The sequence below is a fragment of the Oryx dammah genome, unplaced genomic scaffold (assembly GCF_014754425.2).
Source record: "Oryx dammah isolate SB20612 unplaced genomic scaffold, SCBI_Odam_1.1 HiC_scaffold_21, whole genome shotgun sequence".
NCBI classification, from domain to species: domain Eukaryota; kingdom Metazoa; phylum Chordata; class Mammalia; order Artiodactyla; family Bovidae; genus Oryx; species Oryx dammah.
Window position 1 is genome coordinate 5025676 of NW_024070205.1, and position 24905 is coordinate 5050580.

A 24905-nucleotide genomic window follows, 5' to 3' on the forward strand; every position below is an offset into this window, starting at 1 on the left:
TCACCATTGAGTATGATATTAGCTGTGGATTTGTCATATACGGCCTTTATTATGTTGAGCCATGTTTTCTCTAAGCTCACTTTCTGAAGAGAATTTTTTTAATCATAAATGGTATTGAATTTTATCATAAGTTTTTTCTCCATCTATTGAAAGGATCACATGGTTTTTCTTCAATTTGTTAATATGGTGTAATGCATTGGTTGATTAATGAATATTTAAAAATCTTATATCCCTGGGATAAATCTCACTGGATCATGATGTATGATCCTTTTAATGTATTGTTGGAGTTGGTCTGCTAGTATTTTGTTGAGAATTTTCTTTTATATTTTCATCAGTGATGGACTTAAAATTTTCTTTTTTTGTGTGATATCTATCTGGTTTTGGTATTAGGGTGATGCTGATCTTATAGAATAAGTTTGGAACTGTTCTTTCTTCTGCAGATTTTTGGAATAGTTTCAGAAAGATGGATGGATGTTTGGTAGAATTCACCTGTGAAGCCATCTGGTCCTGGGATATTTTGCTGTTGGGAGTTTCTAAATTACTGACTCAATTTCAGTATGGGTGATTAGTCTGTCCATACTTTCTGTTTTGTCTTGGTTCAGTCTTGGGATATTATCTCTTTCTAAGAATATTTCCATTTCTTCTACAGTAGATTGTCCATTTTATTGGCAAATAGTTGCTTGTAGTAGTCTTTTGTGATCCTTTGTATTTCTGATGTGTTGGTTGTAACTTCTTTTTCCTTTCTGGTTTTATTGATTTGGGCCCTCTCCTCTTTTTTCTTGATGAGTCTGGCTAAAAGTCTATCAATTTCTTTTTCTTTTCAAAGAATCAGCTTTTAGTTTCATTGGTCTTTTCTATTTTTTAAAATTTATTTATTTAAATTGGAGGCTAATTACTTTACAATGTTGTTGTAGTTTTGCCATACATTGACATGAATCAGCCAAGGGTGTACATGTGTCCCCCATCCTGAACCCCACTTCCACCTCCCTCCCCATCCCATCCCTCTGGGTTGTCCCAGTGCACCGACTTTGAGTGCCCTGGTTCATGCATCGAACTTGGAGTGGTCATCTGTTCCACATATGGTAATATACATGTTTCAATGCTCTTCTCTCAAATCATCCCACCCTTGCCTTCTCCCACAGAGTCCAAAAGTCTGTTCTGTATATCTGTGCCTCTTTTGCTATTTTGCATATAGGCTCATTGTTACCATCTTTCTAAATTCCATATATATGAGTTAATATACTGTATTGGTGTTTTTCTTTCTGACTGACTTCTCTCTGTATAATAGGCTCCAGTTTCATGCATCTTATTAGAACTGTTTTCAAAGTCTCTATTTCATTTGTTCCTGCTCTGATCTTATGATTTCCTTCTTTTTACTGACTTTGACTTTTATTTATTCTTATTTCTCTATTGCTTTAAGTGTAAGGTTAGGTTGTTTATTTGAGATATTTCTTGTTTCCTGAGGTAAGTTTGTATCACTATAAAATTCCCTCTTACTACTGCTGTTGCTGCTAAAAAGCCTCTTGATGAAAGTGAAAGAGGAGAGCAAAAAAGTTGGCTTAAAGCTCAACATTCAGAAAACGAAGATCATGGCATCTGGTCCCATCACTTCATGGGAGATAGATGGGGAAACAGTGGAAACAGTGTCAGACTTTATTTTGGGGGGCTCCAAAATCACTGCAGATGGTGATTGCAGCCATGAAATTAAAAGACGCTTACTCCTTGGAAGAAAAGTTATGACCAACCTAGATAGCATATTCAAAAGCAGAGACATTACTTTGCCAACTAAGGTCCATCTAGTCAAGGCTATGGTTTTTCCGGTAGTCATGTATGGATGTGAGAGTTGGACTGTGAAGAAGGCTGAGCGCCGAAGAATTGATGCTTTTGAACTGTGGTGTTGGAGAAGACTCTTGAGAGTCCCTTGGACTGCAAGGAGATCCAACCAGTCCATTCTGAAGGTGATCAACCTTGGGATTTCTTTTGAAGGACTGGTGCTAAAGCTGAAGCTCCAGTACTTTGGCCACCTCATGCGAAGAGTTGACTCATTGGAAAAGACTGTGATGCTGGGAGGGATTGGGGGCAGGAGAAGAAGGGGACGACCGAGGATGAGATGGCTGGATGGCATCACCGACTCGATGGACGTGAGTCTGAGTGAACTCCGGGAGATGGTGATGGACAAGGAGACCTGGTGTGCTGCGATTCATGGGTTTGCAAAGAGTCAGACACAACTGAGCGACTGAACTGAACTGAACTGAACCGCTTTTGCTGCAGCCCATAGGTTTTAGATCATGTTTTCATTTTAATTTGTGTCTAAGTATTTTTTAAAAATTTCCTCTTTGGTTTCGTCAGTGATTCATTGGTTGTTCTGTAGCATACCATGTAGTCTCCACATGCTTGTGTTTTTTGCAGTTTTTTTCCCTTATAGTTGATTTCTGACTTCATAGGGTCATAGATAGATAGCATATTAAAGAGCAGAGACATTACTTTGCCAACAAATGTCCATCTAGTCAAGGCTATGGTTTTTCCAGTGGTCATATATGGATGTGAGAGTTGGACTATGAAGAAAGCTGAGTGCCGAAGAATTGATGCTTTTGAACTGTGGTGTTGGAGAAGACTCTTGAGAGTCCCTTGGACTGCAAGGAGATCCAACTAGTCCATCCTAAAGGAGATCAGTCCTGGGTGAACATTGGAAGGACTGATGCTAAAACTGAAACTCCAATACCTTGGCCACCTCATGCAAAGAGTTGACTCATTGGAAAAGACTCTGATTCTGGGAGGGATTGAGGGCAGGAGGAGAAGGGGACGACAGAGGATGAGATGGCTGGATGGCATCACTGACTCGATGGACATGAGTTTGAGTGAACTCCGGGAGTTGGTGATGGACAGGGAGACCTGGTATGCTGCGATTCATGGGGTCACAAAGAGTCAGACACGACTGAGCGATTGAACTGAACTGAACTGAACTGACGGTCATGGTTGAAAAAGATGGCTGGTATTATTTAAGTTTTCTTAAATTAGCAGGAATTGCTTTGTGGCACAGCATGTGATCTATGCTAGAGAATGTTCCATGTGTACTTGAAAAGAATGTGTATTCTGCTGTTCTTGGATGAAATGCTCTATAAATATCAATTAAGTCCATCTAGTTCAAAGAAAGCTGAGCGCCATAGAATTGATGCTTTTGAACTGTGGTGTTGGAGAAGATTCTTGAGAGTCCCTTGGATTGCAAAGAGATCCAACCAATCCATTCTAAAGGAGATCTGTCCTGGGTGTTCTTTGGAAGGACTGATGCTAAAGCTGAAACTCCAATACTTTGGCCACCTCATGTGAAGAGTTGACTCATTGGAAAAGACTCTGATGCTGGGAGGGATTGGGGGCAGGAGGAGAAGGGGACGACAGAGGATGAGATGGCTGGCTGGCATCACCAACTCGATGGGCAAGAGTTTGAGTGAACTCCAGGAGTTGGTGATAGACAGGGAGGCCTGGCATGCTGCAGTTCATGGGGTCGGACACGACTGAGTGACTGAACTGAACTGAACTGAGTTCAATATGTCACTTAAGGCTGTTGTTCCTTATTAATTTTCTGTCTGGACGATCTATCCGTTGATGTAAGTGGGGTGTTAAAGTGCCCTACTGTTACTGTATCACTGTCAGTTTTCCCTTTTTGGCTGTTAGCACTTGGCTGTTATGTACTAAGATGCTCCTATATTGGGTGCATATGTATTTAAATTGTTATATTTTCTTCTTGGATTGATTCTTTGCTCATTATATAGTGTCCTTCTTTGTATCTTGTAGTAGTCTTTATTAAAAGAGTATTGTATCTGATAGAAGTGTTGCAACTCTGACTTTCTTTTGATTTCCATTTGCATGGAATAGCTCTTTCCATTTCCTCACTTTCAGTGTGTATGTGTCTCCCGACCTGAAGTGACTTTCTTGTAGACGGCATGTACGTAGTCTTGTTTTTGTAATCATTTAGCCAGTTTGAGTCTTTTGGTTGGAGCATTTAGTCCACTTACATTTAAGGTAACTATTAGTATGTATCTTCCTACTGTCATTTTGTTGATTATTTTTTGCTTTTTTCTCTCCTTTCTTTCTCTTCTCTTTTGATGACTGTCTTCAGTGTTATATTTGGATTCCTTTATCTTTTTTATGTGTACATCTATTACCTTTATCTTTTTTATGTGTACATCTATTACAGTTTTTTTGTGGCTATATGAGATTTTTGTATAGGAGTCTATATTTATACATACTTGTTTTAAGTTGCAGATTTCTTAATTTCAAACGTATTTTAGATATCCTGCCTTTTATTCTCCTCCCCTCACAATGACTGGTTTTGATTTTATATTTCACATCTAATTTTTTGTGTATCCCTTAACTGCTTATTGTAGATACAAATTATTTCATTGCTTTTAACTTCCCTACTAGCTTTGTGTGTGGATGAGTTTCTAACTGTATTGTAAGTTTGCCTTTACCCATAAGCTTTTCCATTTTATAATTTTATTCTTTTTATTTGTGATCTTTTCATTTCTACAGAGAATTTCCTTTATTATCTGTTGTAAAGATGCTTTGGTAATAGTGAATTATTTTAGCTTTTGCTTGTCTCTAAAACTTTTGATTTCTCCATCAAATCTGAATGAAATGAGAGCTTTGCTGAATAGAGTATTCTTGATTGTAACTTTTTGACTTTCATCACTTTAAAGCCTCTTCTTTACAGCCTGCAGAGTTTCTGCTAAAATATTAGTTGATAGCCTTATTGGTGGAGAAGGCAATGGCAACCTACTCCAGTACTCTTATCTGGGAAATCCCATGGATGGAGAAGCCTGGTAGGCTACAGTCCATGGGGTCAGAAAGAGTTGGACATGACTGAGCAACTTCACTTTCACTTTTCACTTTCCTGCACTGGAGAAGGAAATGGCAACCCACTCCAGTATGCTTGCCTGGAGAATCCCAGGGATGGGAGCCTGGTGGGCTGCCATCTATGGGGTTGCACAGAGTCGGACACAACTGACGTGATTTAGCAGCAGCAGCCTTATTGGAGTAATCTCATATGTTATTTGTTGATTTTCACTTGTTGCTTTTAATATTTTCTCTTCATCTTTAGTTTTTGTCATTTTGATTATTCTATGTCATGGTATATTCCTCTGTGGGTTAATCCTGTATCACACTTTCTGCACTTCCTAGACCTGGGTGACTGTTCCTTTTCCAGATTAGAGGAGTTTTCAGCTATTATCTTTTCAAATATTTTCTCAGGCCCTTTCTCTCTCCTCCTTCTGGGACCCCAATAATGCAAATGCTAGCATGCTTAATGTTGTCCCGGAAGTCCCTTGAATTGTCCTCATTCTTTTTCATTCTTCTTTCTGTTCTGTGGCACCAATTACCACCACTCGGTCTTCTACCTTGCTGCCTCATTTACGCTGCTATTGATTCCTTCTAGTGTAGTTTTCAGCTCAGTTATTGTATTCTTTAATTGTATTTGGTTTTTCTTTATATTTTCTAATTCTTTGTTAAAAACGTCTAATTTTTCACTTTGTGCATCCAGTTCTCCTGAGTTCTTTGATCATCTTTACTATCGTTACTCTGAACTCTTTCTTGGGTAGATTCCATTTTTCCACGTCAATTAGTTCTTCTGGGGTTTTATCTTGTTCCTTCATCTGAAATGTATTTTTCTGTGTTTTTATTTTCTTTAAATTGCTATTTGTATTTTTTGTATGTGGTAAGTTGGTTACTCTTTTTTGATTTTGGAGAAGTGACCCTCCTTAGGAAATGTTCAAAGCATCCCAGCAGTGCACTCCCCTCTCATCACTCAGGGGCCCAGGATTAGCTGGCATGCATTTGTAGGCTCAATCTGCAGGCTGCAGGGCTGTGATTTTCTTGCTTCCAGTGTCAGCCCCATGGCCACTGGAGCTGGATCTTGGTCCTCTGTTGGGCAGGGTCGTGTCTAGTGAAGTGAAAGTGAAAGTCGCTCAGTCATGTCTGACTCTTTGCGACCCCATGATCTATACAGTACATGGAATTCTCCAGGCCAGAATACTGGAGTGGCTAGCCTTTTCCTTCTCCAGGGGATTTTCCCAATCCAGGGATTGAACCCAGGTCTCCTGCATTGTGAACAGATTCTTTCCCAGCTGAGCCACAAGGGAAGCCCAAATGTGGCTGTGGGCTCAGGAAGTCTCTAGGCAGCCTGTCTGCTCATGCTCATCTGTTGTTTGGCCTGAGGTGTTTCCAGCACTGGATCCTACAGACTGTTGGGTGGGGCCAGGTCTTGGTGCCAAAATATCAGCCTCTGGGAGAGCTCACACAGATAAGTGTGCCCTGATACACCTGCCATGCCTGTGTGCTCAGTCGTGTTCCGCTTTGCCACCCCATGGGCTTAGCCCTCCAGGCTCCTCTGTCCATGGACTTTCTCAGGCAAGACTAATGGAGCGTGTTACCATTTTCTTCTCCAGGGGATCTTCCCAACCCAGGGATCAACCTGCATCTCCTACACTGACAGGCAGATTCTTTACTGGGCCATCTGAGAAGTCCTATATATCTGCCACCAATGTCTATGTCCCCAGAGTGAATCACAGCCAGCCCCTGCTTCCTCAGGACACCTTTCAAGATCAGTAGGTAGTTCTGATTCAGGATCCTATGAAGTTACTGCTTCTGCCTTTGTTCTTGGTGTCTGGGAGACTTCTGTGTACCCTTTTAGAGTGAAGTCTCTGTTTCTCCCAGTCCTGTGATCTCCTGTAATCAAGCTCTGGTGGCTTTCAAAGCCAAATGCTCTGGGATCTCCTCTTCCCAGTGCTGGAGTCTTGGGTTAAGGGCTTCACTGGGATTCAGAACTCGCTCTAGTGGTAAAACCTCTATAATGTAATTATCCTCCAGTTTGCGGGGCATCCACCTAGGGGAATGGGATTTGATTATATTCCTCATCTGCCCTCCTACCAGTCTCTTCGTAGCTCCATCTTTTTGTTTCTAGCTCTAGGGCACCTTTTCCGGTAGGCTTCAGTCTTTTTCGATGAGGATTGCCTGGTAGGTTGTTGTGATTTTGGTTTTCTTGTTGGAGGAAGTGAGTTTAGGGTCCTTCTACTCTGCTGTCTTAGCTGCTCTGTCTTTGTCTTTTGAGAGTTTGATTATTATGTGTCTTAGTGTGGACTTCTTTAAGTTCTTTTTACCTGGAAGTTGTTGAGCTTCTTGATTACATCTGTGTTTCTCATCAAATTTTGGAAGTTGTCTGCCATTATTTTATAAAATGTTCTCTCTGTCGCTTTCTTTCTCTCCTCTCCCTCTGAGAGTCCCACAGCGTGTGTGATCCGCTTGAGGATATCACACAAGTCCTTTAGGGACTGCTTATTTTTCTTCACTCTTTTTTCTTTCTGTTGCTCAGATTCAATAACTTCCCCCATTCTATATTTAGGTTCCCTAATTTTTCTTTCTGCCTACTCAAATTTTCTTTAAATCCCTCTACTGAATTTTTTAGACCAGGTATTGTACTTTAAGCCTAGAATTCCTTCTTGATTTCTTCTTAGGTTATCTGTTTCCTCATGATGGGCTTCCTGGGTGACGCGGTGGTAAAGAATCTGCTTGTCAATGCAGGAGACACAAGAGACGAGGGTTAGATCCCTGGGTTGGGAAGATACCCAGAGTAGGAGATGACAACTGACTCCAGTGTTCTTGCCTGGAAAACTTCATGGCAGAGAAGCCTGGCAAGCTGCAGTCCATGGGGTCATGAAGAGTCAGACACAACTGAGCAGGCACAGATGAGCATTCTCCTTATGATTGTTCTGCTTTGCTCATACATCATTTTCTTGATTTTCTGCACATCTTTCTTTAGTTGTTCAAGCATATTTAAGATAGTCTTTATCTAATCTATCTGTCATCAAATGTTTTTCAGAAGCAGTTTCTGTTCATTTAATTTTATTTTTATATTGAATGGGCCATACTTTCCTGTTTCTTTGTATGCCTGGTGATTTTTTGTGGAATACTGGACATTGGAATTTAATAACATGGTAACTTTGGAAGTCAGATCCTCTCCTTTCCCTGGGCATTGCAGTTTTTTGTTACTGTTTTTTGATTGCTGTAGGGTATTTCTCTGCCAGCAATCAGCCTGAGTTGTAAACTGAAGGTCTTCTCAGGCCATTTCGGTGTTTTTCCCTGAACATGCACACTTACTTTCTAAATTTCCTCTCATGTGCAGTGGTTTTTGAATGTCTAATCTTTAATTCTTGGCTTCTGAAGCATTCAAATGAAGTTGAAAGCAAAACTCAAATTGGAAGCAAATGGTGCTCGATCTTTAAATCCCAGGTAGTTCACTTCAGCCAACAAGGAAGGGGCTTCAAGACATGCAGCAATGGCGACCCACCATTTTCTGTGAGTCAGAGTACATATCCTTGGTTCTGGGAGGACAGTCCTTTTCTGGGTACTCTGCCTCCTGCAGTCTGTGTGTGAGCCACTCAGGAACACATGCACGGCTGCCTGCTACATTGCTGAGAGTGGGAATGGGTAGCTGCTATTTTCCTAAGAGCTGAAATTGACTGAAATGAATGTGATTTTCCTGTCTGAGTTTTCCTCTGGAACTTGCAATTCTTCAACAGACTCCAAAGTCCAAAAATAGTGACATCAGGCAGACTCTGCTGTTGCGGTTTTTGTCTAGTTATGGAGACAGATCCCTAGTGCCTACACCTCTGCCACCTTCCTCAAGTCCTCTCCTAAAATACCACGATATCCAAAAAATGAGGGCAACTTGATGGAGAAGTCTACTAGAACCTTGTGCAAGCAGTTTCACTGATTATTTTTAAATTGATCAAATAAAAATATTAGAATGTTCTGTCATAGATATAGAGAGCCTATTAGGCACTTTGAGAGGTTCCAAAAACTTAAAGCATAGACTCTTCCCCCCAAAATAAAAAAATTTAAACACAATATATACTAATATAATATATTAAAGCAAAATAGTAAATAAGAAGTGCCGAATACATAAAATTATTTATGATCATTACAATGAGAGTCCAGAGGGAGGAAAGAGCACTGTAAATTTAAATTATCAGAAAAGATTAAGAGAAGATTGCATTAAGTATCAGTCCTTAGCTGTTCCTAGGAAGATATTCTGGTCTAAAGAATATTAAAAAGAGCTAAAACTTACCTAGCACTCACTATGTGTCAGATGCTAACTTATTCTCTAAACAATCCCATGAGGTATGTCCTATTGTGTCGTTTACATAGATGAGGAAATTGAGCAAGAAAAACAGTAAAAGGCTTTCCCAAGCTCAAAGAACAAGTCTGTCATTCACTAGAACTTGAATCCAGGCAGGCAAGCTCTAGAGCCTGGTCTCTCTTTCTCAGTTCTGACTGAACACAGTGGTGGGAGCAAAAGCTTAGACGTGAAAGTGTGATGCATTTGCCAGAGGGAGCAGAGTTGCCAGCCTGACAGCATGACAGAGTCATGGAGACTTTTTGCTGTGGGCCAGTGTGTGTTCACAGGCAATAACTCTTTATTTGATTAGAATTGCAGATTTGGTTAGCACTTTCATTTTTATCGTGTCACTTAAGAAACGCCTCCCTCAAAGTACTAGAGTATAGGAAAACAACCATATAAAAGTTTTCATTATTATGTGTGCTGTTAAAGAAACAGTAACCTTTTCTTTTTTCTATTTAGTTATTTCTTAAGAGGAAAACCTATTATAGTTTGTAATCTTATTGGAGAGAATGTGTCTTGGAGTGATACCATTCCACACTGTGAAAGTAAGTAAATTCTCACTTTAGAATTTAGATCAAGAATGTTCAAACTTTTTGGCTTCAGGATCTGTTTTTGCTTTTAAATCAGCAATGATCCCAAAGAGCTTTTCTTTATGTGCCTTGCCATGCTAAGTTGCTTCAGTCGTGTCCAACTCTGCGATCCTATGGACTGCAGCCCACCCTGGGATTCTCCAGGCAAGAATGCTAGAGTGGGTTACCGTGCCACACTCCTTGGGATCTTCCCCACCCAGAGAATGAACCTGTGTCTCTTATGTCTCCTGTACTGGCAGACGGGTTCTTACTACTAGTGCCACCTGAGAAACTGCTTCTTTGTGTGATTTATGTCTACTTGTATAAAGTCAATACATGTTAACATATATACCATATTTTTATGAAAAAAAAAATCCAAAACAGTGAGAATGGTGGCATTGTTTTACATTTTTTGCAAATATCTGGCTTAAAGGAAGACATCTGGATTCAGTCTGTTTCAGATTCACACAATTTTTAGATTCTGGGAAATTTCACTATACAGTTACAAGGATGACAGTGAAATAAGACAGTATTTTGGTATTATTGTGAACCTCTGATGTAGTAAATGGATATGTTTATAAATTATAAAGAATTTCTTAGTGGTGGATTTTATTATTTTTAAATTAATTAATTTTTTAAATTGAAGGATAATTGCTTTACAGAATTTTGTGTTTTTTTCTCAAACCTCAACATGAATCAGCCATAGTATACATACATCCCCTCCCTTTTGACCCTCCCTCCCATCTCCCTCCCCATCCCACCCCTCTAGGCTGATACAGAGCCCCTGTTTGAGTTTCCTGGGCCATACAGCAAATTCCCATTGGCTATCTATTTTACATATGGTACTGTAAGTTTCCATGTAGTCATAAGCATATTTTCTCGTTAAATTTCCATCTCTTATGATGTCTAGAACAAAACTTTGCATGTCCTTGTAGATAGTATAGGAATTTCATATAGATACTTTAACAGGTATTTAAGGAAGTGAGTTTGGTTCTTAAAAGTTAATTTCTATGTAAGTTGAATTTGGGATAATACACTCTCTCATGGAAACTTTCCTCTAAATGGATAATGGATTCACAATTAACTTCCAGAAATCCTAAAGTGCTTATTGAGGCAGTGATAGCACTTTACTAATGCTGTCTCACTCTTCCACCTTTCGTTTGCCTTCCTTTTCACATTTTTTCCCCCTTTTCAGAGATTTATTGTGGACAACCTCCAAAAATAAAACATGGAAAACACACCAATAGCTACAGGAATATATTTGAGTATAATGAATTGATAACTTACAGTTGTGATCCTTCAAATGGACCAGATGAATATGCACTTGTTGGAGAGAACAAGCTCATCTGTATTGAACCTAACAAATGGAGCAGTGACCCTCCTCTGTGCAAAGGTGACCATATTTCCGTTTATCTCCCTTATTTGTAAATACTGTGGAATACTTTGCAAATAGTTTCGTTGTTGTTCAGTCACTTAGCCGTGTCCAGCTCTTTGCAACCCCATGGACTGCAGCACATCAGGCTTCTCTGTCCTTCGCCATTTCCTGGAACTTGCTCAAACTCATGTCCATTGAGTTTTACCAATAAGCAAATAATTTTGCCAATAAAGTGAAACAATCATGCACGTTTCCTCCTCTGTTTACACTGACTTCTAATTTAATTTAGGCCAAATTGAATAGAAAATAGTTCTAGTTGTGGGGTTTCCCACTCCTCGCCCCATATGTTTTTGATATTGATGATATGGATATTCCATTGTGAACTAATATGTGTGTGTGTATAAAAGTTAGGATTTTTTGCTTCAAAATCTAAAAAACTCAACACACGCTGCCTTGAAAATAAAGTTTTTCCTTATATTGCAAGATGTCTGAGTGTTCTAGCTACAAATAATGGCAGTGCAGATTTTTAAAGGCTAACTCTCTCATTGATGATAATGACAAACTCTGGACAAAATATATTTTTAAAACAATGTTTAAGGCACTCAAGTGAAGTGAAGCAAGGAGATGCTAGAGGGGCTTTGACTCTTGGAAAGAAACAGTCACTGAGTACAGGATAATATTTACTCTTTTTACCTGCACAGAGAACATCTTCCAAGGGAGATCATATTCTAGCACTAAAATCATTCTGAATACATTATCTGATCAAAATGGAATAAATGCAGAAATTAAAACAGCTAATCTAGAAAATTCTCAAATATTTGAAAATTATGAAAGATGCTCATAAATAACCCATAATTAAAGTAACAAATAAAGTTAGAACATATTCTGAATTGAATAAAAATGAAAAACATGATATATCAAAATAGCAAAATTTGTGTGATACAGCAAAAACATTGCTTAGAGGGAAATTTATAGCATGAATTTGTGCTAGGAAAAAAAAAATCTCAAGTCAATAATTGAAGCTTCCACCTTACAAAACTAAAAAAGAAAGAGCAAACAAACTCAAAATAAGGAGACAGAAGATAATCGTAAATAGAGAAAGATCAATAAAATGGTAAAGAGAAGATAATACAGAAAAGCAATGAAACTCTGTGGTGCTTGGAGAAGACTGATAAAGCTGTAACTAGGCTGACAAGAAAGAAAAAAGGTATTTAATAAATCAGAGAATGAAAAATATCATATGATATCATTTATATAGAGAATCTAAATAATACAACAAACTAGTAAATATAAAAAAAAAAAGAAACAGACTCACAGATACAGAGAACAAGCTACTGGTTATTAGCAGGGAGAGGAAAGAGAGGCAATGTAGGGGTAGGGAGCATGGCTATAAGACAGGCTACAAGAATGTATTGTATGACATGAGGAACATAGTCACTATTTTGTAATAACTTTAAATGGAATGTACCCTTTAAAAGCTGTTTAAAAATTAAAAATCAATTCTTCAGTTCAGTTCAGTTCAGTCGCTCAGTCGTGTCCAACTCTTTGCGACCCCATGAATCTCAGCACACCAGGCCTCCCTGTCCATCACCAACTCCCAGAGTTCACTCAGACTCACGTCCATCGAGTCCGTGATGCCATCCAGCCATCTCATCCTCTGTCGTCCCCTTCTCCTCCTGCCCCCAATCCCTCCCAGCTTCAGAGTCTTTTCCGATGAGTCAACTCTTCGCATGAGGTGGCCAAAGTACTGGAGTTTCAGCTTTAGCATCATTCCTTCCAAAGAAATCCCAGGGCTGATCTTCAGAATGGACTGGTTAAACATAAATTCTTACAAAGAATAAAAAAAGAGGACATTGCTAATGTATTATACAGATATTTAAAGGGATGATTAAAGAATACGATGATGATGATAGTTGTAACATCACAAATTTATGCTTATAAATTTAACAACAAATGAAATTAACAAACTGCTTTGAAGAAAAGTTTTCAAAATTCCTTTAGAAAAAAAAAAACACACTTCAGTATTCTTGCCTTGAGAACCCCAGGAACAGTGTGAAAAGGCAAAAAGATAGGACAATGAAAGATGAACTCCCAGGTCAGTAGGGGCCCAATATTCTACCGGAGATCAGTGGAGAAATAACTCCAGAAAGAATGAAGGGATGGATCCAAAGCACAAACAACACCCAGTTGTGAATGGGACTGGTGGTAGAAGCAAGATTCGATGCTGTAAAGAGCAATATTGCGTAGGAACCTGGAATGTCAGGTCCATGAATCAAGGCAAATTGGAAGTGGTCAAACAAGAGATGGCAAGAGTGAACATCGACATTCTATGAATCAGAGAACTAAAATGGGCTGGAATGGGTGAATTTAACTCAGATGACCATTACATCTACTCCTGTGGGCAGGAATCCCTTAGAAGAAATGGAGTAACCATCATAATCAACAAAAGAGTCCGAAATGCAGTACTTGGATGCAATCTCAAAAACGACAGAATGATCTCTGTTCATTTCCAAGGCAAACCATTCAATATTACAGTAATTCAAGTCTATGCCCCGACCAAAACGCCGAAGAAGCTGAAGTTGAACAGTTCTATGAAGACCTACAAGACCTTCTAGAACTAACACCCAAAAAAGATGTCCTTTTCATTATAGGGGGCTGGAATGCAAAAGTAGAAAGTCAAGAAACACCTGGAGTAACAGGCAAATTTGACCTTGGAGTACAGAATGAAGCAGGGCAGAGGATAATAGAGTTCTGACAAGAGAATGCACTCGTCATACCAAACACCCTCTTCCAACAATGCAAGAGAAGACTCTACACATGGACATCACCAGATGGTCTACACCAAAATCAGATTGATTATATTCTTTACAGCGAAAGATGGAGACGCTCTATACAGTGAACCAAAACAAGACCAGGAGCTGACTGTGGCTCAGATCATGAGCTCTTTATTACCAAATTCAGACTTAAATTGAAGAAAGTGGAGAAAACCACTAGACCATTCAGGTATGACCTAAATCAAATCCCTTATGATTATACAGTGGAATGAGAACTAGATTTAAGGGACTAGATCTGATAGACAGAATGCCTGATGAACTATGGACAGGGATTCGTGACATTGTACATCAAGACCATCCCCAAGAGAAAGAAATGCAGAAAAGCAAAATGGCTGTCTGAGGAGGCCTTACAAATAGCTGTGAAAAGAAGGGAAGCAAAAAGCAAAGGAGAAAAGGAAAGATATACCCATTTGAATGCAGAGTTCCAAAGAATAGCAAGAGAGATAAGAAAGCCTTCCTCAGCGATCAAAGCAAAGAAATAGAGGAAAACAATAGAATAGGAAAAACTAGAGATCTCTTCAAGAAAATTAGAGAGACCAAGGGAACATTTCATGCAAAGATGGGCTCGATAAAGGACAGAAATGGTATGGACCTAAGAGAAGCTGAAGATATTAAGAAGAGGTGGCAAGAATACACAGAAGAACTGTACAAAAAAGATCTTTACAATCCAGATAATCACGATGGTGTGATCACTCACCTAGAGCCAGACATCCTGGAACATCAAGTCAAGTGGGCCTTAGGAATTATCACTGCAAACAAAGCTAGTGGAGGTGATGGAATTCCAGTTGAGCTCTTTCAAATCCTGAAAGATGATGCTGTGAAAGTGCTGCACTCAATATGCCAGCAAATTTGGAAAACTCAGCAGTGGCCACAGGACTGGAAAAGTTCAGTTGTCATTCCAATCCCAAAGAAAGGCAATGCCAAAGAATGCTCAGACTACCACACAATTGCACTCATCTCACACGCTAGTAAAGTAATGCTTAAAATCCTCCAAGCCAGGCTTCAGCAATACATGAATGATGAACTTCCTGCTGTTCAAGCTGGTTTTAGAAAAGGCAGAGGAACCAGAGGTCAAATTGCGAACATCCGCTGGATCATCGAAAAAGCAAGAGAGTTCCAGAAAAACATCTATTTCTGCTTTATTGACTATGCCAAAGCCTTTGACAGTGTGGATCACAATGAACTGTGGAAAATTCTGAAAGAGATGGGAATACCAGACCACCTGACTTGCCTCTTGAGAAACCTATATGCAGGTCAGGAAGCAACAATTAGAACTGGACATGGAACAACAGACTGGTTCCAAATGGGAAAAGGAGTACGTCAAGGCTGTATATTGTCACCCTGCTTATTTAACTTCTATGCAGAGTACATCATGAGAAATGCTAGGCTGGAAGAAGCGCAAGCTGGACTCAAGACTGCCAGGAGAAATATCAATAACCTCAGATATGCAGATGACACCACCCTTATGGCAGAAAGTGAAGAGGAGCTAAAAAGCCTCTTGAGGAAGGTGAAAGAGGAGAGCGAAAAAGTTGGCTTAAAGCTCAACATTCAGAAAACGAAGATCATGGCATCCGGTCCCATCACTTCATGGGAAATAGATGGGAAAACAGTGGAAACAGTGTCAGACTTTATTTTGGGGGGCTCCAAAATCACTGTAGATGGTGATTGCAACCATGAAATTAAAAGATGCTTACTCCTTGGAAGAAAAATTATGACCAACCTAGACAGTGTATTAAAAAGCAGAGACATTACTTTGCCAACAAAGATCCATCTAATCAAGGCTATGGTTTTTCCAGTGGTCATGTATGGATGTGAGAGTTGGACTATAAAGAAAGCTGAGCGCCGAAGAATTGCTGCTTTTGAACTGTGGTGTTGGAGAAGACTCTTGAGAGTCCCTTGGACTGCAAGGAGATCCAAGCAGTCCATCCTAAAGGAGATCAGTCCTGGGCATTCATTGGAAGGACTGATGTTGAAGCTGAAACTCCAATACATTGGCCACCCCATGCTAAGAGCTGACTCTTTGGAAAAGACCCTGATGCTGGGAAAGATTGAGGGCAGGAGGAGAAGGGGACAACAGAGGATGAGATGGTTGGATGGCATCATCGACTCGATGGACATGGGTTTGGGTGGACTCTGGGAGTTGGTGATGGACAAGGAGCCCTGGCGTGCTATGGTTCATGGGGTTGCAAAGAGTCGGACATGACTGAGCGACTGAACTGAACTTTGAAGAAAAATATACCAAAATATCTCCACACAAAGATGTAGGTAGCCTGAATAGTCTCATATCTATTAAGGAAATATAATTTTTATTTAAAAACCTTCCCACAATGAGAACAGAGACCCTCTTGATCTGAGAGATGTCCTTCGAAGGGAATTCTACTATACACTGCAGAAATAAATAATAGCACCTCTACGTAAACTCTTCAAGAAATGTGAGAAACAAGTGCTTCTCAACTCATTTCTTGGGGACTTTACCCTGATACCAAAGGCAGACAAAAAATTTGAAAGAAGATTATAAACAAGATCCTTACTGAATATAGAACTTCTCAACAAAGGGAAGTCCTGCATGCCACAGTCCATGGGGTCACAAAGAGTCAGACACAACTTAACGACAGAACAACATTGGAGAGAAAGAAATAAAATAGTCCGTATTCACTTACAACATGGTTGTCTCAAAAACTGATGTTTTAGCAAAGTCGTAAAATATGGTATCCACATACAAAAATTTTAGACATCCAATAAACTATAACAACAGTTTTTTTCTACGTGGAAAAATGTTGTTTTTCTAAATCTGTTTCCCTGGAATTCTAATGCACAAATGAAGTCTTTTTTTTTTTTTTTCCCCAATTAGCATCTTGCTTTTTATTCCTGGCCTCTTTCTTCCCACTTTGCACTAATTTTTCAAGTCCTGTGTGAAAGCAGCTTTTTATTAATTCTGGAATTTCTCCACTTTTCAGTTGTCAAATGTGAACGACCGTTTCTCGAACATGGAATAATGGTGTCAGGAAGTAGAGAAAAATTTTCATACCAGTCAGTGGTGGTGTTCGAATGCCTCCAGGGCTTCTATCTGAACGGCAGCAACCTGGTGTTCTGTGGCGGCAACGACACTTGGGAACCCGAGATGCCAACCTGCATCAAAGGTACAGCTGTTGTGTTTTTGCTTTTTCTAATTTTGCCTTTTAGTTTTTAAGACTAATTGAAAGAATTGATAAGAATAATTGAAAAAAATCTTAGTATTTAACTCTGTCTTGTACCCATTTCCATGGCAGGTGTATGTCAGAATTTACATAGAATCCTATTGTGATTTGGTATGCTTTATGGAGTCTTAGCACATTCTGTTAGCAAATAACACAAGAGTATGTATTTTTCTTGTTCAGTATTTTTATGTATAAAAATAAATGGGGAACCATCTTTCAAAGTAGACTGAAGCATGAGAATTTTTACCTATGTAAGTCAAGAAAACAATGAGAGGCATAATTCATATAAATGAAATGAAAGCAGTAATCTCAACTGATTGGCCTGACATTATTTCTTTTTCAGTGGTGATTTCTCTCAATACAAAGCTCACAATTTCGAGCCATTCAGATTTAGTATTTTCTTGCTTATATTTTACAAAAAATTCTTTAAATTCATACGATTTACACTCACTCATCATTTTCAGTAATAAAAAGAGGAAGAACACAGTTACAGCCATTTAGTTATACTTAGTGATTCTAAAAGTATCTGGTGTGGTCTGCAGATATCAACAGGTGCATAAACCTGGGCGAGTTATGTGACCTTTACATGTGCTTACTTCCAGAAGGATTTCTGGCAGGGACTATTTGTCAGCTGCTCTTCCTAAGACTTAAGAGACTATTTGATATGGTGGAAGAAATTGTCTTCCTAATATCAGGGTTGCTTTATCTGGCTGCTTCTATTTAGTTGCACCAGAAGCTAGAGACAAGAGGAACACTCGGAAGAGTGTTAGCCTGGGCGGATGCTCTCAGGATCCTAGCGTGGCTCTGCTCAGTCAAATAACATTTCTGTGGGTTCTAGTTTCCTGTTGTCTGTTGGCACAAACAAATGTCACTTACTGGCTTCCAATTTGTTTCCTATTGTCCAAATATTTTAAAGTATTGAGGGGCATTATTCATGTTAACGTGGTAATTAGAACTCCTTTTTGTAATTCCTATAAACCTGGTACCCAGTAGCCTCTTTGAGTACTTTGGTGAATGCTATGTAGTTTTGTGGGGAAAAATATGTTTTTCTGATGGATGAGAGATATATATATATATATCATATATTTATATATAAATATATTTATTTATATATGATATATAAATTATATAATTATATATATAAATTATATACATATATATTTTGTGTAAATATTTTATATATTATGTTATATGTAACTATTGCATATTAAATCTATACTCATTGTCCCATCCATGTTTACTCATATGGTTAGTGAGATTATGCACTGTGGTATGCAGTGTTTGTTGATAATGCCTTTTTAAAAGTTAACCATAAACATTTCATAAGAAGAAAAAACAATACAAGATGGCAAAGTGATTGTCTGAAGAGGCTTTACAAATAGCCGAGAAAAGAAGAGAAGTTAAAGGCAAGGGAGAAGAGGAAAGATATATCCAACTGAATGCAGAGTTCCAGAGAATAGCAAGGAGAGATAAGAAAGCCTTCTTAAATGAACAGTGGAGGGGCGGTCCTAAGATGGCGGAGGAATAGGAAGGGAAGACCACTTTCTCCCTCACAAATTCCTCAAAAGATCATTTCAACGCGGAGCAAACTCCACAAAACAACCTCTGAATGCAGGGAGAGGACATCAGGCAACCAGAAAAGCAGATCATTGTCTTCAAAAACAGCATCCCCCCCTCCCCACAGCGCGACTGAACTAGTGAGCCTAAAAAAAAAAAAAAAAAAAATGTGTCCACCACCGCCCCCATGTGTCAGGACGGAATTCAGACCCTGAAGAGACCAGCAAACAGAAGTTAAACAGAGGGAAACGCCTTGGAAGTGACCAACACGGCCAACAACATCAGAGAAGGGCCAGATATATCTTCACAATTTTTACAATCATTCCTTTTTTTTTTTTTTTTGCTTTTTTTTTTGCTTTTTTTTTCTCAAACTTTTTTTTTAACTGTTAAGTCTTCTATTTCTCTACTTTATATTTCTATAACCATTACTTTAAAAAAAAAAAAAAGACTCTACTTTTTTTAAAGCAAACACCATATATAGTCTTTGCGTGGTTGTTGTTGGTATTTCTTTTTTAATCTTGGGTTTTTGTTTTTGTTTTTTTCTTATATATGTTTTTTTCCTTATTTTTTTTCCCCTTATTTCTTTTTCTTAATATTATTATTATTATTTATCTTTTTTCTTTTTTTCTTTCTTCCTTCTGCTTCGTCTCTTTAACATTGTATTTTTGAAAATCTAACCTCTACTCTAGGTTTTTAATCTTTGCTTTTCGGTTTTTGTTGTCAATCTTGTACATTTCATAACCCAATCTTACCTGACAGCGAGATTACTGGCTTGACCACTCTCTCCTCCTTTTGGACTCTCCTTTTTCTCCACCAGGTGGCCTCTGTCTCTCCCCCCTCCCCCCATCTCTTCTATATCCAACTCTGTGATTCTCTGTGTGTTCTAGATGGTGGAGAGCACCTAAGGAACTGATTACTGGCTGGACCTGTCTCTCTCCTTTTCATTCCTCTCTCTTACCCTCCTGGCAACCTCTGTCTACTTCCTCTCTCTCCTCTCCCCTGTATAACTCCGTAAATACCGCTGAGAGGTCCAGACTATGGAGCGCACATAAGGAAGTGACTATTGACTAGCTTGCTCTCTCCTCTTTTGATCTCACCGCATCTCATTCCAGTCACCTCTAACTACCCCCTCCCTCTTCTCTTCTCCATGTAACCCAGTGAACCTCTCTGGGTGCCCCTCAATGTGGAGAAACCTTTCATCTTTAGCCTAGATACTATATCATTGGTGCTGTATAGATGGAGAAGTCTAGAGACCACTGTAAAAATAAAACCGAAAACCAGAAGCAGGAGGCTTAAGTCCAAAGCTTGAGAACATCAGAGAACTCCTGAATTCAGGGAACATTAAGCAATAGGAGCTCATCAAATGCCTCCAAACCTACACTGAAACAAAGCTCCACCCAAGGGCCAACAAGTTCCAGAGCAAGACATATCACACAAATTCTCCAGCAACACAGGAACACACCCCTGAGCTTCAATATACAGGCAGTTCAAAGTTACTCCAAAACTTTAGACGTCTCATAACCTATTACTGGTCACTCCACTGCACTCCAGAGAGAAGAAACCCAGCTCCACCCACCAGACCTCCAACACAAGCCTCCCTAACCAGGAAACCTTGACAAGCCACTGATACAACCCCACCCACAGTGAGGAAGCTCCACAATAAAGAGAACTCCACAAATTACCAGAATATAAAAAGGCCATTCCAAACGCAGCAATATAACCAAGATGAAGAGACAGAGGAATACCCAACAGGTAAAGGAGCAGGAGAAATGCCCACCAAACCAGACAAAAGAGGAAGAGATAGGGAATCTACCTGAGAAAGAATTCCGAATATTGATAGTGAAAATGATCCAAAATCTTGAAGTCAAAATGGAATCACAGATAAATACCCTAGAGACAAGGATTGAGAAGATGCAAGAAAGGTTCAACAAGGACCTAGATGAAATAAAAAAGAGTCAATATACAATGAATAATGCAATAAATGAGATCAGAAACACTCTGGAGGCAACAAATAATAGAATAACGGAGGCAGAAGATAGGATTAGTGAAATAGAAGACAGAATGGTAGAAATAAATGAATCAGAGAGGAAAAAAGAAAAACGAATTAAAAGAAATGAGGACAATCTCAGAGACCTCCAGGACAATATGAAACGCTCCAACATTCGAATTATAGGAGTCCCAGAAGAAGAAGACAAAAAGAAAGACCATGAGAAAATCCTTGAGGAGATAATAGTTGAAAACTTCCCTAAAATGGGGAAGGAAATAATCACCCAAGTCCAAGAAACCCAGAGAGTCCCAAATAGGATAAACCCAAGGCGAAACACCCCAAGACACATATTAATCAAATTAACAAAGATCAAACACAAAGAACAACTATTAAAAGCAGCAAGGGAAAAACAACAAATAACACACAAGGGGATTCCCATAAGGATAACAGCTGATCTCTCAATAGAAACTCTTCAGGCCAGGAGGGAATGGCAAGACATACTTAAAGTGATGAAAGAAAATAACCTACAGCCCAGATTACTATACCCAGCAAGGATCTCATTCAAATACGAAGGAGAAATCAAAAGCTTTACAGACAAGCAAAAGCTGAGAGAATTCAGCACCACCAAGCCAGCTCTCCAACAAATTCTAAAGGATATTCTCTAGACAGGAAACACAAAAGGGGAGTATAAACCCGAACCCAAAATAATAAAACAAATGGCAACGGGATCATACTTATCAATAATTACCTTAAACGTAAATGGATTGAATGCCCCAACCAAAAGGCAAAGACTGGCCGATTGGATACAAAAACAAGAACCCTCTATATGCTGCTTAAAAGAGACCCACCTCAAAACAAGAGAAACATACAGACTGAAAGTGAAGGGTTGGAAAAAGATATTCCATGCAAATAGAGACCAAAAGAAAGCAGGAGTGGCAATACTCATATCCGATAAAATAGACTTTAAAACAAAGGCTGTGAAAAGAGACAAAGAAGGCCACTACATAATGATCAAAGGATCAATCCAAGAAGAAGATATAACAATTATAAATATATATGCACCCAATATAGGAGCACTGCAATATGTAGGACAAATGCTAACAAGTATGAAAGGGGAAATTAACAACAACACAATAATAGTGGGAGACTTTAATACCCCACTCACACATATGGACAGATCAACTAAACAGAAAATTAACAAAGAAACGCAAACTTTAAATGTTACATTAGACCAGTTAGACCTAATTGATATCTATAGGACATTTCACCCCAAAACAATGAATTTCACCTTTTTCTCAAGTGCTCATGGAACCTTCTCCAGGATAGATCACATCCTGGGCCATAAATATAACCTTGATAAATTAAAAAAAATCGAAATCATTCCAAGCATCTTTTCTGACCATAATGCACTAAGATTAGATCTCAATTATAGGGGGAAACCTATTAAAAATTCCAACGTATGGAGGCTGAACAACACGCTTCTGAATAACCAACAAATCACAGAAGAAATCAAAAAAGAAATCAAAATATGCATAGAAACGAATGAAAATGAAAACACAACAACCCAAAACCTGTGGGACACTATAAAAGCAGTGCTAAGAGGAAAGTTCATAGCAATACAGGCATACATCAAGAAACAAGAAAAAAGTCAAAGAAATAACCTAACTCTACACCTAAAGCAACTAGAAAAGGAAGAATTAGAGAACCCCAGAGTTAGCAGAAGGAAAGAAATCTTAAAAATTAGGGCAGAAATAAATGCAAAAGAAACAAAAGAGACCATAGCAAAAATCAACAAAGCCAAAAGCTGGTTCTTTGAAAGGATAAATAAAATTGACAAACCATTAGCCAGACTCATCAAGAAGCAAAGAGAGAAAAATCAAATCAATAAAATTAGAAATGAAAATGGAGAGATCACAACAGACAACACAGAAATACAAAGGATCATAAGAGACTACTATCAGCAATTATATGCCAATAAAATGGACAACTTGGAAGAAATGGACAAATTCTTAGAAAAATACAATTTTCCAAAACTAAACCAGGAAGAAATAGACAATCTTAACAGACCCATCACAAGCACGGAAATTGAAACTGTAATCAGAAATCTTCCAGCAAACAAAAGCCCAGGTCCAGACGGCTTCACAGCTGAATTCTACCAAAAATTTCGAGAAGAGTTAACACCTATCCTACTCAAACTCTTCCAGAAAATTGCAGAGGAAGGGAAACTTCCAAACTCATTCTATGAGGCCACCATCACCCTAATACCAAAACCTGACAAAGATACTACAAAAAAGGAAAACTACAGGCCAATATCACTCATGAACATAGATGCAAAAATCCTCAACAAAATTCTAGCAATCAGAATCCAACAACACATGAAAAAGATCGTACACCATGACCAAGTGGGCTTTATGCCAGGGATGCAAGGATTCTTCAACATCCGCAAATCAATCAATGTAATTCACCACATTAACAAATTGAAAAATAAAAACCATATGATTATCTCAATAGATGCAGAGAAGGCCTTTGACAAAATTCAACATCCATTTATGATAAAAACTCTCCAGAAAGCAGGAATAGAAGGAACATACCTCAATATAATAAAAGCTATATATGACAAACCCACAGCAAACATTATCCTCAATGGTGAAAAATTGAAAGCATTTCCCCTTAAGTCAGGAACAAGACAAGGGTGCCCACTTTCACCACTACTATTCAACATAGTTCTGGAAGTTTTAGCCACAGCAATCAGAGCAGAAAAAGAAATAAAAGGAATCCAAATTGGAAAAGAAGAAGTAAAACTCTCACTGTTTGCAGATGACATGATCCTCTACATAGAAAACCCTAAAGACTCTACCAGAAAATTACTAGAGCTAACTAATGAATATAGTAAAGTTGCAGGATATAAAATCAACACACAGAAATCCCTTGCATTCCTATACACTAATAATGAGAAAGTAGAAGAAGAAATTAAGGAAACAATTCCATTCACCATTGCAACCAAAAGAATAAAATACTTAGGAATATATCTACCTAAAGAAACTAAAGACCTATATACAGAAAACTATAAAACACTGATGAAAGAAATCAAAGAGGACACTAATAGATGGAGAAATATACCATGCTCATGGATCGGAAGAATCAATATAGTGAAAATGAGTATATTACCCAAAGCAATTTACAAATTCAATGCAATCCCTATCAAGATACCGGCGATATTTTTCACAGAACTAGAACAAATAATTTCAAGATTTGTATGGAAGTACAAAAAACCACGAATAGCCAAAGCAATCTTGAGAAAGAAGAATGGAACTGGAGGAATCAATTTGCCTGACTTCAGGCTCTACTACAAAGCCACAGTCATCAAGACAGTATGGTATTGGCACAAAGACAGACATATAGATCAATGGAACAAAATAAAAAGCCCAGAGATAAATCCACAAACATATGGACACCTTATCTTTGACAAAGGAGGCAAGAATATACAATGGAGTAAAGACAATCTCTTTAACAAGTGGTGCTGGGAAAACTGGTCAGCCACTTGTAAAAGAATGAAACTAGATCACTTTCTAACACCGCACACAAAGATAAACTCAAAATGGATTAAAGATCTAAATGTAAGACCAGAAACTATAAAACTCTTAGAGGAGAACATAGGCAAAACACTCTCCGACATAAACCACAGCAGGATCCTCTATGATCCACCTCCCAGAATTCTGGAAATAAAAGCAAAAATAAACAAATGGGATCTAATTAAAATTAAAAGCTTCTGCACAACAAAGGAAAACATAAGCAAAGTGAAAATACAGCCTTCCGAATGGGAGAAAATAATAGCAAATGAAGCAACTGACAAACAACTAATCTCAAAAATATACAAGCAACTCCTGCAGCTCAATTCCAGAAAAATAAACGACCCAATCAAAAAATGGGCCAAAGAACTAAATAGACATTTCTCCAAAGAAGACATATGGATGGCTAACAAACACATGAAAAGATGCTCAACATCACTCATTATTAGAGAAATGCAAATCAAAACCACAATGAGGTACCACTTCACACCAGTCAGAATGTCTGCGATCCAAAAATCTGCAAGCAATAAATGCTGGAGAGGGTGTGGAGGGAAGGGAACCCTCCTACACTGTTGGTGGGAATGCAAACTAGTACAGCCACTATGGAGAACAGTGTGGAGATTCCTTAAAAAATTGCAAATAGAA

The 24905-nt window shown here is 38.6% G+C and overlaps 1 protein-coding gene across 1 annotated transcript in view; it reads left to right on the forward strand.

Moving 5' to 3' along the window:
• LOC120880392 (membrane cofactor protein-like) overlaps positions 1 to 24905 on the forward strand; it is a 59130-nt gene that overhangs the window by 11545 nt on the left and 22680 nt on the right. Inside the window, exons 4-6 of the mRNA XM_040263724.1 lie at positions 9632 to 9717; positions 10937 to 11134; positions 16908 to 17090. Coding sequence (XP_040119658.1) covers positions 9632 to 9717; positions 10937 to 11134; positions 16908 to 17090 — 467 coding nt within the window. The remainder of the gene's footprint in view (positions 1 to 9631; positions 9718 to 10936; positions 11135 to 16907; positions 17091 to 24905) is intronic.